The sequence below is a fragment of the Podarcis vaucheri genome, assembly GCF_965113315.1.
Source record: "Podarcis vaucheri genome assembly, chromosome: 8".
In the NCBI taxonomy this organism is placed as follows: Eukaryota; Metazoa; Chordata; class Lepidosauria; order Squamata; family Lacertidae; genus Podarcis; species Podarcis vaucheri.
The window spans coordinates 39,419,496-39,435,263 of NC_138766.1; the positions used below are offsets into that span (position 1 = coordinate 39,419,496).

A 15,768-nucleotide genomic window follows, 5' to 3' on the forward strand; every position below is an offset into this window, starting at 1 on the left:
ACATGTTTGTTTAGCAGCTGCAATGAAATCAGGCAAGCGATCACTCCTTTAGGAAAAGTGAGACATTCGTGTATATTCTTATATGTCTTTCCAGTAGTTTATGCATGCTTAGCTTATTTCCTCAGGTTTTATCAGACAATGGAGCAGAGGCGTAGTGGTGGCATGTTGTCAACCATTCTGTTACACAGAGTTTGTTAGAATCATTCAATCACATAGTGGAAGTGACCACAAAGGGCATCTAATCCAACTTCATTATTATCATCTCTTAATTGTTTCTTCTTCAGGGTAAACATACCCAACTCCTTCAAGTTTCTTCACAGTTCTTGGTCTCCAGCCCCCCCTCCGCCCCCAACATTTTTTCTTCCTTTCCTATGGACTCATTCCAGTTTGTCAATGTCCTTCTTAAATGGCTTTAGAACTGGACACAAGACTCCAGATGAAATCTGACGGAAGCAGAATGGAGTGATGCCATTCCTTCTCATGATCTGAGCACAATACTTTTGTTGATGAAACCTAGAATTACATTAGCCTTTTTAGCAGCAGCAGATGCTGCTGCTGCATCACAATGCTGAATTGTTTTAGCTTATGGTCTACTAAAAACTCTAGATCCTTTTCACATGAATGCTGTGAAGCCAAGTGTATCCATCCTCTGGTTCTGCATCTGATTTTCCCTACCTAAATGCATAAGAAATTCACTTGGTTAGTTTTGACCCACTTCTTCATTCTGCCTTTATAATCTTTGATTCCTTTTGGTCATCAGGAACTTCATTTTTCAAGGCACCACCAGCCTAGATATGCTTGGTATAGATATCACCCAAAGTCATAATCGCCTGGTTTGGTATATGAAACTTGATGACTTCAATCCAAGGTGAACATTATGGCCCCATAAACTCTTCTTCATCTTGAATTATAATGTGAGCTGGAGAAAAACTTCTTCCTCTCTGCCACTATTCCACTTACCTGTCTTATTGGAAGTCTCCCTTCCTCCACTACGCAATGCTGGCATTGGTCCTAGGACCCAAAGGACTTCTAGCTTCCACGTTGGGCATCTGTAAAAGGGTCTTAGGCATTCTGACAAAACTACATTTTCCTACATTTGTTGTCACAGTACTATTTGAGAGGCAGCCAGCTATAACGTCCTGCTGTTGCCACCAGTCTAACGAAGTCAGGCAAGAGGTGGTGTTCATACAACCTAGACGGGAAGTGCAAAATGGTCTAAGAGGGATTGGAATACACCAAACTCTTTCTGCTCCACTCCCTGGCAAAAAGGGTGTTTGCAAAGCCCAAATCAAAGTAGACAGAATTCACTATACATACACTAGATGGTATGGGTAGCTTTCAATTTTATTGCTGAATGTACACAGCATGGTCAATCTAGACATTTTACCTATGTTTTGAAGAAAAATAAGACTAGTACTAATTTCCTCTGGAGAAAGGCATTGCACAAAACTATTGGCTTAGACGAAGTAAGCTCCCATTGAAACTAAATGGAATGTAAAAAAGGTAAAGGTAAAGGACCCCTGACAGTTAAGCCCAGTTGCGTACAACTCTGGGGTTCTGGCACTCATCTCGCTTTAATGTCTAAGGGAGCCGACGTTTGTCCGCAGACAGTTTTTCCGGGTCATGTGGCCAGCATGATTAAACCGCTTCTGGTGAAACCAGAGCAGTGCACGGAAACGCCATTTAGCTTCCCGCCAGAGCGGTACCTACTTATCTACTTGCACTTTGACGTGCTTTCGAACTGTTAAGCTGGCAGGAGCTGGGACCGAGCAACAGGAGCTCACCCTGTCACAGGGATTTGAACCGCCGACCTTCCAACCGGCAAGCCCTAGGCTCAGTGGTTTAGACCACCAACGGGAATGAAGTTTAACTAATTGGATGATCTATTAAAAGAAGATAGGCCAACTGGTGGTGGTCTCTGGCCTCCTTTGTTTGGGGCAATTATGACAAATTTAAGATCTAGATCCTTGAAAATAAACTTCGAAATAGGATCCTTAAGGAAAATATTATCTAGAATGTCTTACACTCTTTAGCCAAGAGTCCTGTCAAGAACCCTGTCTCGTCATCAAATCTGGTAATTATTTTTTTTAAAGAAATATGTCTAGACAAGAACTGCAATGTAAAATGGAGTCCAGATTCAGCCAATTCTGCAAAAAGGCCTCTGAATCATTACCAACTCAGACATGCATCTCAGCATTTCATTCTGTTGAATAGACAATACATTTTTCTCTATGAGAAATCCTATCCTATTGGACATAACCACACTTAAGTATAATAAATTCTACAGCGCAATGGCAACCAAGTGGGATGCAACATTCGCAATCATTTCAGTTTTATTAAACACAGGACATGTCCTGCAGCAAATGCTTCTGCGATCCAATAATGTATCCTGTTTTTCCAGAACCATTCACAGAAAAAATAATAATAAAATGAAACACCTCTAGAAGAAGCAGTACTTGTTCTACGTGGCAAATATATCACAATCACATAGCTGCATGTATCTTTATAATTGCAGTTTGAAAGTGCATTGCATTAGGTTATATATAGTAGAGGTATGGGTATAAATCACTGGTAGTGTCCCTAACTCAAATACAAACATATATTCAGCTAAGTATGTACTTTTCATATCTTTTCACTTCAGCAAGTCCAACAAAAGCACTGCCATAACTCAACTGAAGTACAGGTGGATAAAAATACGTTTTTCATACAGCATTACAACTGGAAGTTGGCCTTGACTTTTCTGCTTCATTTGCCATACTGGACACTAACTAGTGAAGCATACTGCTAGCTATTCGATAGCAAGACCTTTTGACACCTTTTAGCCCCCCCCCCCTAACATGTTAAAGCAAAACACTGATTAATTTAAGCCCAGCCCTCAGAAAACTCTCAAGTACCAACATGTCCTTGTCCAACATCCAGCAGCACTATCAACAGATCGCCAGAAAACATTTGGAAAACCTCTTGTTGACGAAAACCTCACCAGTTATTAAAATTTCATTGCAATATTTGAGCTATTGTATTTTTATCTAACTGTATTCCAGCTGAATTGTGGTACTAAAAACTAGTTTTTAATAAAGTTTATGACCAGCTGCCCTGAGCCCTCGAGGATAAGGTGGGCTATAAAGCTAAGTGACTAGAAACTGCAGCAAGAAACAACCCCATGAAAAAAAGTATGCAAGGGCAAAACATATTGCGATATGTAACGGAAGGGTAGGAATACAACTGAAATGTGGCAAGTCTAACCCATGCTTTAAATCTCCTCTAAGTATAGAAGGAATAAAATCAGTCTACAGCTCACATGCTATCTTTGTACGCATAGTTTTTCGAGCATTTCTAAAAGATTTTTAAAATCAAAGTGTGACTTGACACTGAAATATATCATTATTGGTACAGTGTTTTCCTTTGTCACCACACACCCACAGGTTGAAGTATCGTTGGATCTTTGATTGCTCCCTCTCCAGTACGGATAATTCTGTTGATTTGAGCAGCAGAAGCAAGCATTGTTTTATTTGGATACAGCTGTGGTTATGATGGCTGTAATTAATTGTTCAGTCAAAAAATGCAATACCGTGGTGTATGTGATGATTTAAGCACACAACAGCTTTAGTTTTCAGAGACAACTAAAAATAGTGATTTTAATTTATTCCTGCTGCCTACAATTACTCACAACCATGTATTTTTAAATATTTCCAGCCTATAAAAATTACTAATTTTTGCCACTTGTGTTTATCTGCCTTTAGACTTTGATTTGGATAAATTAAGCTCTCAAGTGTTCCTTGCTTTATGAAACTCTGCATGTTGTACACTTCAACACAAATAAATGACTTCTACCATTAGAGTTTTAAATAATGTAATGTATTTCATGCTCAGCCTGAAGCGGGATTCCAATGAAGTTGCTAATGCACGTAATGATTAAGTGTAACTCAAATACTAACTGTGTTGTTGAAAACATGACAGGCAATAATTTGGTCTATTATATTCTGCCATTTAATTGCCTAGTACAGACATTCTCTGACACGTTATGAAGCAATGATTTACAATTATTCAAGCTGCAAAGGTCAGAAAGTGACATTATAATCATCTACACAGAGATCCCCTTCTAATGCACAAAAAATAGGTAATCTCACATAGAAATAGTTTTACTGAAGTTTCAACTTTCTATTTAAAGATTTATCTGGCCACAGAACAAACAGTTCACTTGCAGCAACACTAAGAGGCATGTAAAAACCAAAAGTACATTTCCATCTCTTCGTAATGATACATTTAAGAATGAATCTTCTTTGTTCTCTAAGGGGAAGACTAAGCAGAAGCACTCTGAAAGCGCAAGTTATTGCTGTGCTGAAATAAGCATCTCTGTTCGTATAATCTAGAACTAATTTTTTAAAACCCAATATACACATAATTTTTTCTATGTGACAAAATAAATCCCTGGTAGCAAACCATAGAAAAGGAGCAATATGAATACTTCAGTTTCAAATATGTGTAGACTGTCAACAAGAAGCTTTTGAATCCATGAAACATATCATTGATTTTAAAAAATACTAACATATGACATACCCCTTCAATTTACTTCACACTTCTTTTCATGCCTCTTTGAAATAACAACTATCGAACACATATTGATCAAGGCACTGGCAATATTGCCATGGTCAAACTTCAAATGAAGTTTCAAAATACTTCTCTAAATGATGTGTCGGAGAAGAAAACAAAACAAAAAAGTAAACTAAATACACCCCTTTTTTAAGGAAGGGGAAACTGTGTACTGCAAATAATGATTTAAAATTTGATCTGTGGTCACATTTTAATAGATATATTTTTAAGTAATTGAAAGAATGCAGAAAAAGGACAGATAGGTTGTCTTCAAATGATTAACATTTCTGGAGACGTAAAATCCTTCTACTGATTTCTGCTGCAGTCATTTTATTTATACATAGCAACTTAAAAAAAACAGAAAGGAAGGTAAATAACTCTAACGTAAGGTGTGTGTTTTTAAAGCTCTATATCCAAAAGCAAAGGCAAGGGGAAAGTAGATGTATTTTTAAATGATAAGTTGCTCATAAATTCTTTTTAAAATCTGAAGTGCTGAACAATTCATTTTTCATGTACCTGAGGCATAAAATCTCAAAAGTGCATGATAAGCCTTTTCAGTACATTCCACTATGCAAGCTTTTTTAAAAAACAAAAACAAAAAAACTCACACAAACAAGTAAATGCTGGGAAACCAGTGAGATTTTTTAATTTTCGTGTCATGAACAACTTCATAGCCAGACTTCTGAAAATTAAATTTAAATAGGTAGCAGTTGGATACTCACTGAAAACAGATCCCTTCTCAAATAAGGGATGCATTTCCCATTCATGAACATAATGCAAAGGAAAACAATCACCACACATCTGCCGATAAGGAAATGAGTAGCAGACGGTTTATTTCAAATGCTGAAAGATTAGTAGCTTCCAATTTCTATGGCAGAGTATTTCTACTGTGCAGCTGGAAAAAATTAAACTTCGATTTGAAACAATAAAAGCAACATGCAAAAACACTGCTGTCTTTCCACCCACACCCCTTTGTGTCGACTGTGCTACACAAGATACAGTACATAAAATCTTCTGTTCATTTTTAGCATTTAGACTGGCATTACTTTACAAAGGGTTTTCACTTTCCAATTCATAACAAAATTCAAGGCAATCAAGGGATATCTTACATCCACAATTATCCACAGCCTTGCACTGACATTTCACCTTGTTTAAAAAAGAAACCCCAAACAGGTTGTGGAGCAATTGGGGAAACAAGTTAACATTCCACCTAATAGAAAGCTTGTTGTTTGGAATCTAAAAGTCACGGGATAGAATTTTTAACTACTGCAGAAAAGAAAACATAGTACAGGACCTTCTGTTTGTGACAAAATTACCAAGTTAATGTTCCTGAAAGATCACTTCACCTTTTAAAACATGATTTTTTAAAAAGGTAAATTTATAGCAATTAAAGCTAATGAAGAAATGCAGCACTAGCTGCTTATATTCAGGAACTAATAGGTCCACTGAGCATTTCGAAGATTATTTAGCCATCAATGATAATGAATTGACATTGTCAGTGGTGTTAATGTACCAATGCTCTAACCTGATAGCCAATCCCAGCAATTTTATGTTGCCACTTTATTTTTAATCTACAAAATACCCTATCTTTTTGGTGAACATGGCAGAAATATAGCACAGTGTATTATGCTACACACACACTAAAAGGTTGGCATATTAATTATTTGGCTGACAGTTCAAAGTGCACTGACCATCCTTCCTGCTTCGAATTCTCCTCTGAATTCATTACAATATGGCAGATGACATTTCTTTACCAATTCAGCCATGGTTATGTACCAATAGTTTTGATTTGTATCAGATTAAAATTTATTATTTTAGCTGTTCAGAACAAAAGGCCTATATGAGGAAGACTTTTGTGAATTTCTCTTTCCATTAGCTGCCACGTGCACAAGTAACTTGACAGTATCACAAGTTAATTATGGAACATGACACAAGAACAATGAGATGAAATCTCTGGTTATGGCATTCAAAGGAACTTTGACAAACGACAGATTTAAGTGTCCTGTTTTTTCGAATGACCAACCAGAACCAGCAACTTCTCTCCCCCCTCCCCACTCACAAATATGTAAGAAGATACTAACTGCAAGGGCTGCCTTAGTCAATGCCAAACCACCACCACCAACCCACAGACAATGTACAGTTGGCTACTCATAGGCAACTTCAAGTTCTTTTTCTCAGAATCCATATTTATTCATTTTCAGGCCAAAGTTATTGGTAAGTCAAGAGCGTCTTCTGCACAGAATTGTTGTTATTTATAAGACAGGAGGCTGCCAAAATGTAGCATACACTGGTGGCATTCACAGCCAAAGGCCTGGAAGATCCTCCTCCGTTATTTTACAGTGGATAACTTTCATAATTGCTTCCACTGAGTTTTAAAGCAATTCAGCCATCAGCTCGCGATCCACTCCTCCCATCAGGAAATAAAACCACCCTTACCGATCTAACAGCACTTATTTGTATAGCAGGCACGTGAATCGGTGAGTTGCATTCTAATTTCTTTTTGAACATTTCCCTCACTTTGTTCACAAGGCGTGTTTAATTGCAAGAGTTGACGGGATTAAAACCTGGCTGAAAAATATTCCTACCCACCCACCTCTCTGTACTGGCGTACACTGTGTGATCCATCTGAACCTCTGCCATTCTGCGTACTAGTCATCAGGCTTCTGCAGCAACTTAACTTGTTTTGAGGAAAGCGCTTTTATATGAAGCATATATTAGCTAATTCTTTTAGCATAATAACATTAAAATACACTTTTAATAGAAGCGCGGTACTAAAACCCACCTCTGAATGTCCTATGATGTACCATATATGCCATGGCATTTTAAAACCTTTTAAACATTTCTGCTAAATTAATTAGTTTTGCATTAAAGAGTCTCTGAGCCTCCCTATTAAATGCAACACATTTGAAGGACAATTAAACATTACGAATGGTCCTTTGGACGGAATAGCCATTACAAGGGGGAAAGGGAAGAAGAGGTTTTTCTGAGGCAATACAACATATGCAAGATGTCTCTGGTTTTATATATATATATATATATATATATATATATATATATATATATATATATATATATATATATATATTTGCTTTCGTAGATTTTCACGGGTACAGGAATGCAGGTTTTGGTGTCTTCGGGTGTCTTCCCGTGTAAGAGTCGGGGTGTCTGTGCGACGTTTCGACGAGGTCTCACTCGTCATCTTCAGGCTGGTGCTTTCGGCTTCTTGTTCTCTGCTCTGTTCCAGTAACAAGAAGCCGAAAGCACCAGCCTGAAGATGACGAGTGAGACCTCGTCGAAACGTCGCACAGACACCCCGACTCTTACACGGGAAGACACCCGAAGACACCACAACCTGCATATATATACACACACACACACACACACACACACTCCTCTCGTGTGCAGCAATATATGCAATTCTTTGGAAGTTTTCTTTTCCTGTGTCTCCTGCAGTGCAAAAACTCTAAGGGAGCCCATAATCTGTTAACTGAGCTCAAACTAGAACAATATATAGCACAAATGCATGTATGTGCACATATACACAAAACACATACTAAATTGAAGTCTATATTATTTTTCATGCCTTTAAAAAGGAATTTACAGTTCTCCCTGGCAATGTGAATGAACATCCTATAATTTAGTCAATTTACAGATTACAGGTTCAAATTGACCTTGTAGCCCATAAAATTGCTCATCTGCAGTACTGGATTAGAAGTAGGAAAAGAATGTCATAACTGTATTTAAGGAATTTACCATAACAATGGGAAGGAGGATATGCATGCATAATTTTAGCCCCTCTTGCTCACATCCCCATTTTGAATGCTGAAACAATGCATAGCCTACACTCCTCTCTGGTTAACCAAGGGAGGAACGGCTTCAATTTACTCACCCACAGACATGACACTTGTATTCCCTCATCCCAAGGTGCCTCTTGACATGGTTTCTGGCATCTCCTAGTTGAGCTGTTGCAAAGTGGCAAATCTTGCATTTGAACGGCTTTGATCCTAAGGAAAATTTAGCATAAAGATAGGAGTTGAATTAGAATATTATATTACCCTTGGATAAAGAAAGCACAGTTTGTGAAGAAAATAGCCTTTTATTTTATTTTATTTTTTTATTTTAAGTGGGTGGGTGTGGAAATTAATATCCAATATTTAACCTGTTTCAGAATCTTGCCTAGCCCTGAAAAGAAATTTTTCTATTGCATACATTTATAACTCCAGGGATACCGTTAGGGTACGTGCCACATATTTCTCATTAAAGATACTTCCCCGAAGTTCAAACACAAAAGTTTAGCAAGAGTGGGTTTTCATTAATGAGCACTCACTTATTATAGAAACAGTATCGATAATTAGAAGATGAGACACTTGGGGAACTTTAAAATGAGGCCACAAAACTTTTTCCATAGTTTTCACCCATTATAATGCGGCTAGAACTCAGGTTGCAACCCAGCAGAAGCCTGTTCTAGTTAATATCAATGGAACTCATACTGCAGTGGTTTCTGATGAACTGTGCCAGGTCTCACGGAAATTTGTTAAGGCGATCTTCCCCCTCCACTTGTACTCAAAGTGGTCTTGCAAAAGCAAAATCATAATCCATTACATCCTAGAAATGGCTAGAAAAATGGACTGCTGAAGATCATGTTAACCTCAAGTTTCACCATCTAGAGAAGCTTTCGCAGCATTATTTACCATGGCTTGTATCCAATGGTGTCATTCTGCTGATGGAACACTCCTGGATTTAATGGAGGCTTCCATCTGTAGAAAAAGGGGTGATTTTTATTTATTCCCCCTGCACTGCTGTGGCCCCACAAAACAGCTTCAGAGGTCAATCAGACACTGTGGAACAATGCGGAAAGTGTTGCAAGGAACTGCATGGGGGAAGATGAATTGGAAAAAAAAGGTTTTCCTTCCCATTCTTCAAGGGGAAGTCTCTGCTGGATCAAGGAACCTGAAACAGAAGGTAAACCATTGGATACAGCAGAGATGAGGAACCTGTGGCCCTTCAGACATTGCCGGACTACAATTCCCATCATTCTTAAACATTAGTCATGTTAGGTGGAGCTGATGGGAGCTGAAGTCCAATAACATCTTGAGGGTCACAGGTTCCCCATCTCTGAAATACTATAAAGAAGTATTTTAAGTTAACTTTTAAAAATGGTTATGTGACCTGAGAGTTTGGGAACTTCCATACTTTGCATGAATGTTGTATCCCACGGTCAAACACAGTGCTTCTCAAAGCTACTAACACTTAAAATGTAAAGGGTTGCTAAAGGCCATTACTTCAAAAAGAGTGAGAGCCATTCCTGCTTTCCGAGTGTATCTGGAGTTTTTCTCAGATGCGCTTGTTGTTTCCAGGCATGGTCATGATCTGAGGAGCACAGAAAGCTGCCTACACCGAGTCTTGTCCATCTAGTTCTGTATTGTTTACAACAGCGTTTTCCAAACATGGGTCTCCAGACTCTAATTCCCATCATCCCTGACCACTGGTCTTGCTCACTAGGGATGATGGGAGTTGTAGTCCAAAACAGCTGTAGACCCAAGTTTGGGAAATGCTGCTTTACAGTCACTGCAGCAGCTCTCCAGGATTTCAGACACGGGTCTCTCCCAGTCCTACTTGGAGACACCAGGGATTGAACCTAGGACTTTCTGCATCCAAGGCAGATGCTTTACCCCTGAGCTACGAAATTTCCTGTGGGTGGATGTGCTTCATGTAGAGGGTGCTAAGTGAAAGATTGCTCATGCACAATTTCCACAAAAGTCCACCAGCTTCATTTGGTAAGCACTGGTGTACCTTTTAAAAAATGTTCAATATGTAAGATAAATATATTTGAGCAGATTACCTATTTTGACTATGCTACGCTCTCTGATAAGGAGTAAATTTAAACCTTAGTACCGATATTTTAGGCCTATCTTGCTCATACGCTTTTTTTCTTCCTTTTTGACAATACCGAAGGAATGATTCATTGCCTTTCTGTTGCAATGACATGCGGTGTATGAATATACAGTGAATAAAATATTACACCTTTATGACTGTTTTATGGTCAGGAATTTATGATTATTCTGAAAACTAGAAGTATTGACATTTTGGCTATTATTTATTTCAAGAACAAACTTTAACTGCCTAGAACAGACCAAAGAATTATAGGATTTCCCCACCCCCACCCCACAAGAAGGCAAAACTCGCTTGTTCTTTTGCAACACAATCAGGCCAAGAAAAAAAGTAAAACAGCACACTGCAACTGAAGTTGACTTTCTGATCAGATTGAGGCAATTATATTATCACAAAAATGCAGTCATTAAACCTGGCAGGTGTCAGTACTGGGATATTAAGTGGCAACATATCATTTTAAAGTATGTCATGACCCTTTCCAACTTTTATAAGACCAGCAGATCTCTCTATATCCATAAATCCCAGAATTGCAGTTAAAAGTAAGTGCAATATGCTTGCAGATACTTCATATTATATTTGGGATATGTTTTGTGAAGAACTTCCTCCAATATAGTTAAGCATAATATGAAATATGGGATCTTTAATAAATATACATAAAAGAGCTCGGATAAGAAAAATGTTACAGTACATCATACTTGATCAATGAACCTTTCTGCTGTGCCCTTGAACACAGAATATCTGCAAAGAAGACTTTGTTTAAATTGAGGATCTTGGTTAAAAAAAAAATTCAGAGTCTTAAATTTCAATTTAATTCCCAAAAGCTGACGAAAAATGAAGCATTTAATTTTAATCTTCCAACAGAAATAAAAAAGTCAACAGTACTAAGCACGGGCAGACAAGGTTGAATATTTCACAGTTCAATGACAATGAAGCCAGATCTCTTAATACTTCCATTTCTACAGTTAGAAGTAGATGTAAAATATATTTAGCACCTGAATGGTTATATCTAGTCAGCTTTATATGTTTAAATGTCAAAAGCAGGTTGAGTCTGCAGCTAACAGCGATCACATTCTATCAATCAAACTGGAAAATTCCAGTTTATTTAAATTATCCTGATAAAACTGAATTAACCATTAATTTAGCAGCATTCCGTATCAACACTGCATTCTATAAAGGGACCTATGAAAATAAAATAAATTTGAGTAAAGTCAGTCTACCTCCACATTAAATACAAAGTGTTGAAGTTGACGATCTAACTCACCGGTTTAAAGACTGATTAGGTAATATATAATGCCAAGACTAAGACTGGCTATGGTAAAGCAGTCTATTCGTATTTATATGTCCATTTTATTTCAAAAAGCTAAAATATCCTGCAGCTTCAGTCCCACTTTCATTTGGATTCTTTTCCCAACGGAAACATGTTAAATTTGTGCCAATTCTGTTATCACTGGTGCTCCATGGGCTCTAACCACACACTGTTCTTCTTTAAGTGTCAAAATTCCAGCAAGACTATTGAGCCCATTCAACCTTTATGCCCTGAAACACTTACAAGTTTGGGGCCAATTTTGACAGTGTGAGAATCATTCCTTGCAATGTTACATTCATTTTTCATTATCAACAAAGATTGTAGCATCAACAGCAACATGTTGGATTATGATTATCATTCCGTAATTTGAAAGATGTTGAATTATAGGTTATTAATAGTTAAGTCCCATGCATTTTTTAGCAACTAGGAGGACCAGGCCAGTGTAGTTTAGTGGCTAGTGTCATATTATTACTTAGGAGACCTGGGTTCAAGTCCCTACTCAACCATGAATCTCACTGAGTGACCTTGGGCCAGTCACTATCTCTCAGCCTACCCTACAGCACAAGGTTTTTGTGAGGATAAAATGGAGAGATGGGATGTACACCAGAGGCTGTACACCAGAGGAAAGATGGGATAGAAATTCAATACATAAATAAATATTAGCAATGGTTTTAACAATCAATTCCACAACGCCAATTGCCCACCATGAACAAATGCTATGGAAACAGAGAGGAGTTCCAGCATGGGTTTGTGGTACAGGGCCAACTACTCACAAGAAAAATGTCAAACAAGGCCATTTTAAGAGTGTAAATTGTCACATAGACCATGGGTGGGGTGGGAAGACTGATCTCTGATGATTTGCAACAAATCATCAGTTTGACATCCAACGATCTAAACACAGCAATGACTAAAAGACTCCCCCCACCCCAGGCCCTAAATTAGGCTGGTGAAACAAAGAACACTTGGGGAAAACCAGGAGTTCTACCCAGAGCTTTTTTTCCAGTTCTGGCACCTCTCAGGTGCCACCAGTGCCATTATAAGAGAACAAGGAAGGCGTTGATGGTAGGTTCTGACAGCTCTTTTTCTAGAAAAATAGCACTGGTTGTATCCAAAAAGCAGTGCTGAGCAATGCATCCATGACTGGACACGGTAGCTGGCTACGGCCCCAGAAGTTGACTTTTTATCCTGAGCTGCTATTTTGAACCTGGTCCTGATCCATAGCCTTCTAGTAGAAACATGTAAGTTGATCTCAGAGAGCTGAAGCTTGCCCATCCCCGCCATAGAGCTTTGCCACTCTATGTCTTCCATTCCTTACCCTGTCTATTATCTATAACTATGCCTTGGCAATTTCATCTTTCCAGTGCACCATGCCAATATCCTTCCTACCTCTTGAATTAATTCAAAGTCCTTCCACTAAAATGTTGCCTTTTGTTTCAGTTTTTAGCAGAAAATAAGAGATGCTGAGCCGCCACCAGTTCTTGAGAAGCCAGGCTCCTCCCTCCATCAGCTGTTGCCTCAGGGCAACAGAAGAGAAGGAGAGAGGAGGGATACAGGTACATTCCCACCCGTGCAGTGGAGAGACTGGTACCTTTCAGCTCCTCTTCTCCTCGATGTTTCCATCCCAGCTGCTTCTTAGAAGAACTGGTAACTAAGAACTGGTACCTGAGTTTGCTTATTTCCCCCTCCATCTCAATCCATTTTTCTTTAGGGTCATGTCTTTTTATACTGCAAGCTGCAGGGGTAAGGACTGTCTTGTTTTCGTCAATCTGTAAACCACTCTGTGAGTCTTTTTTGGCTGAAGAGTTGGGTTGTTGTTTTTTTAAAAAATCAGATCGATAATGACCCTTCTTCTCCTGCATCCACACTGCATCACTATCATTTTCTACATCAATCTCATAGGTCATTTTCACAACACCCTCCTTTTGGCCACCTTCCCTCGTTCATTGCCTCAAGTTTGTCTGTTCATTTGTGCAAGCTCATCTACGGTGTGCTCATTTCCTCCTTCCCTGCTCCCATTTTCATGACATCAAGACTAAAACTCCATCTCAAGTCCCTGAGCAAAATCAACTTTCTCCACAAAGCCTTGCCAAATCCATGGCAGCCAAAATGTTCTATGCTTCCTTCTTCCCAAGTTCATTATTCTCCTGTCCTCTCCCTTACACTTTCATTTTATTTACACTGTAAACAGGCATCACATTAGATCAGCAAATAACCGATTAGCAAATAAATGGATGCTGAGTAAGTTCTACAAATTGGGAGTTACCATTTCTCTTAATGGAATTTCCAGCTAATAACTGGTAAAACTCAAATCCCAGCTGAATTACAAACATAACATTTTCGTTAAAGGATCACACTTATTTTATAACCCACCTTTGAGAAGAGTTCTTACAAAGTGGCTTCAGTTCTATCTTTCCTTTAAAAAGTTTGAGCAACTGAAAAACTAAATGCACAAACAACCAAAGTAAACATAGTGAAGCACACATCTCCCCAGTTTTGACTTTTCCATGAATACTATGCCGTTTACTATCTATAGTTTTAAGACCTCTCACTTTTTTCCATAGAATGAATAAAGTTTCAGTATCTGATGTGGCCCTTAGTTTAAAGGAGATGATTCCCATTTAGGGCACATATTCACAATCTTGATGGCTTCACCCAAAGTGCAGTTGCTCATAGCATATAAATGGGGCTACAAATTGAATAATAACAATATTTAATAATAATTTCATCTGCTGTCATAATTTTGTAGTCCAGGAAGACTGCATTTTGTTGCTATTCGATCATAACTCTGCAAAGGTCTTTAGCTGTAAATTATCTTCAGAATCAATGGTGTTACTTAAAGCTTATGAAAAGGGAGATGGAAATGGAAGAGTGAAGTCCAGATCTTGATGAAGACAAATTACTTCGTACAGCTCTCATCTCAGAACCACTGTCCCAGCACCACTGAACAGCAGAGATAGATTAGCCAACCCAGAGATTAAGGATCCCTTTTTTGCATCATGTCAGCAACATGGAAACAATTTCCCCATAGCAAGATCCCTTTCTGCGTTGATCGTTGTCAGACAGTTGTCTCTGTACAGCCAGGGTAGGGCAGCTATGGTCCTTCCGGTGTTGCTGGACTGAAACGTCCATCAGCCAGCTGATATTGTCCTATCTGGGCAACAACTGGTGGGAAAAGATCCACAAGACTGGCTTTACCCATGTGCTTGTAAGTACAGATGTTTTCATAGGCAAGTGAAATCTCACCATGTTCAAGCTGCTCCCACACCACTGAAATTAATGCAAGAAGGATCCCTAAATAAAGGGATAAAGGAAATGTTTTAAGAACATTTGAAGTCTCAATTGAATGGCTGTTCTATGCAGGCTGGAGTACAGAGAGAATGAAAGGTAGGTAGGGCCCATGTAAGCATTTTCCTCCCTTATTTCTCAATGTTTCTTAGTGTGTTTAAGTATACAGCACTAGTTAAGTCTCCATCGAAACCCTGCTTAGATTTTTAAATAAGCATTAACTCTGAATGCCACTTACAATTCAGTGTCACAGATTATTAAATCAATGTTTGCTACCAGTTTCCCTGCAATGTCTTTCTTCCCCTCAACACATCCCCACTGTATGGTAAAACTGAAATGTTCTGGGAAATTACAAAATAATAGTAATATTGCATTAATTTTTTGAAATTCGTTTGGTGAACCTTCAGAAGAGATCTTCATAACAAGAGATTTCTCAGGTCTCCAATAGTCCCGTACAGCTACCAGAATGCCAAATAAACCACCAAAAAAACACACAGTGATTTAAGCATTTAAGCACATGAATATTGGAACACTGAGTCTTGAGCACATTAGTATCTCTGCCAAGCACATGATTAACCCTAACATTTGTGACTCCCACTGAAATCATAAGCAAGGAAAGCACAGAGATAGGTGAATATATATTTTCAGAATTCAGGCTGCTAATTAGGCATGCAAGACCCATCTAAATTGGAAGT

The 15,768-nt window shown here is 38.4% G+C and overlaps 1 protein-coding gene across 1 annotated transcript in view; it reads right to left on the reverse strand.

Moving 5' to 3' along the window:
* Positions 1-15,768, reverse strand: part of ZNF407 (zinc finger protein 407) — a 355,845-nt gene that overhangs the window by 312,304 nt on the left and 27,773 nt on the right. The window contains exon 3 of the mRNA XM_082235255.1: positions 8,480-8,594. Within this exon, the coding sequence (XP_082091381.1) occupies positions 8,480-8,594 (115 nt within the window). The remainder of the gene's footprint in view (positions 1-8,479; positions 8,595-15,768) is intronic.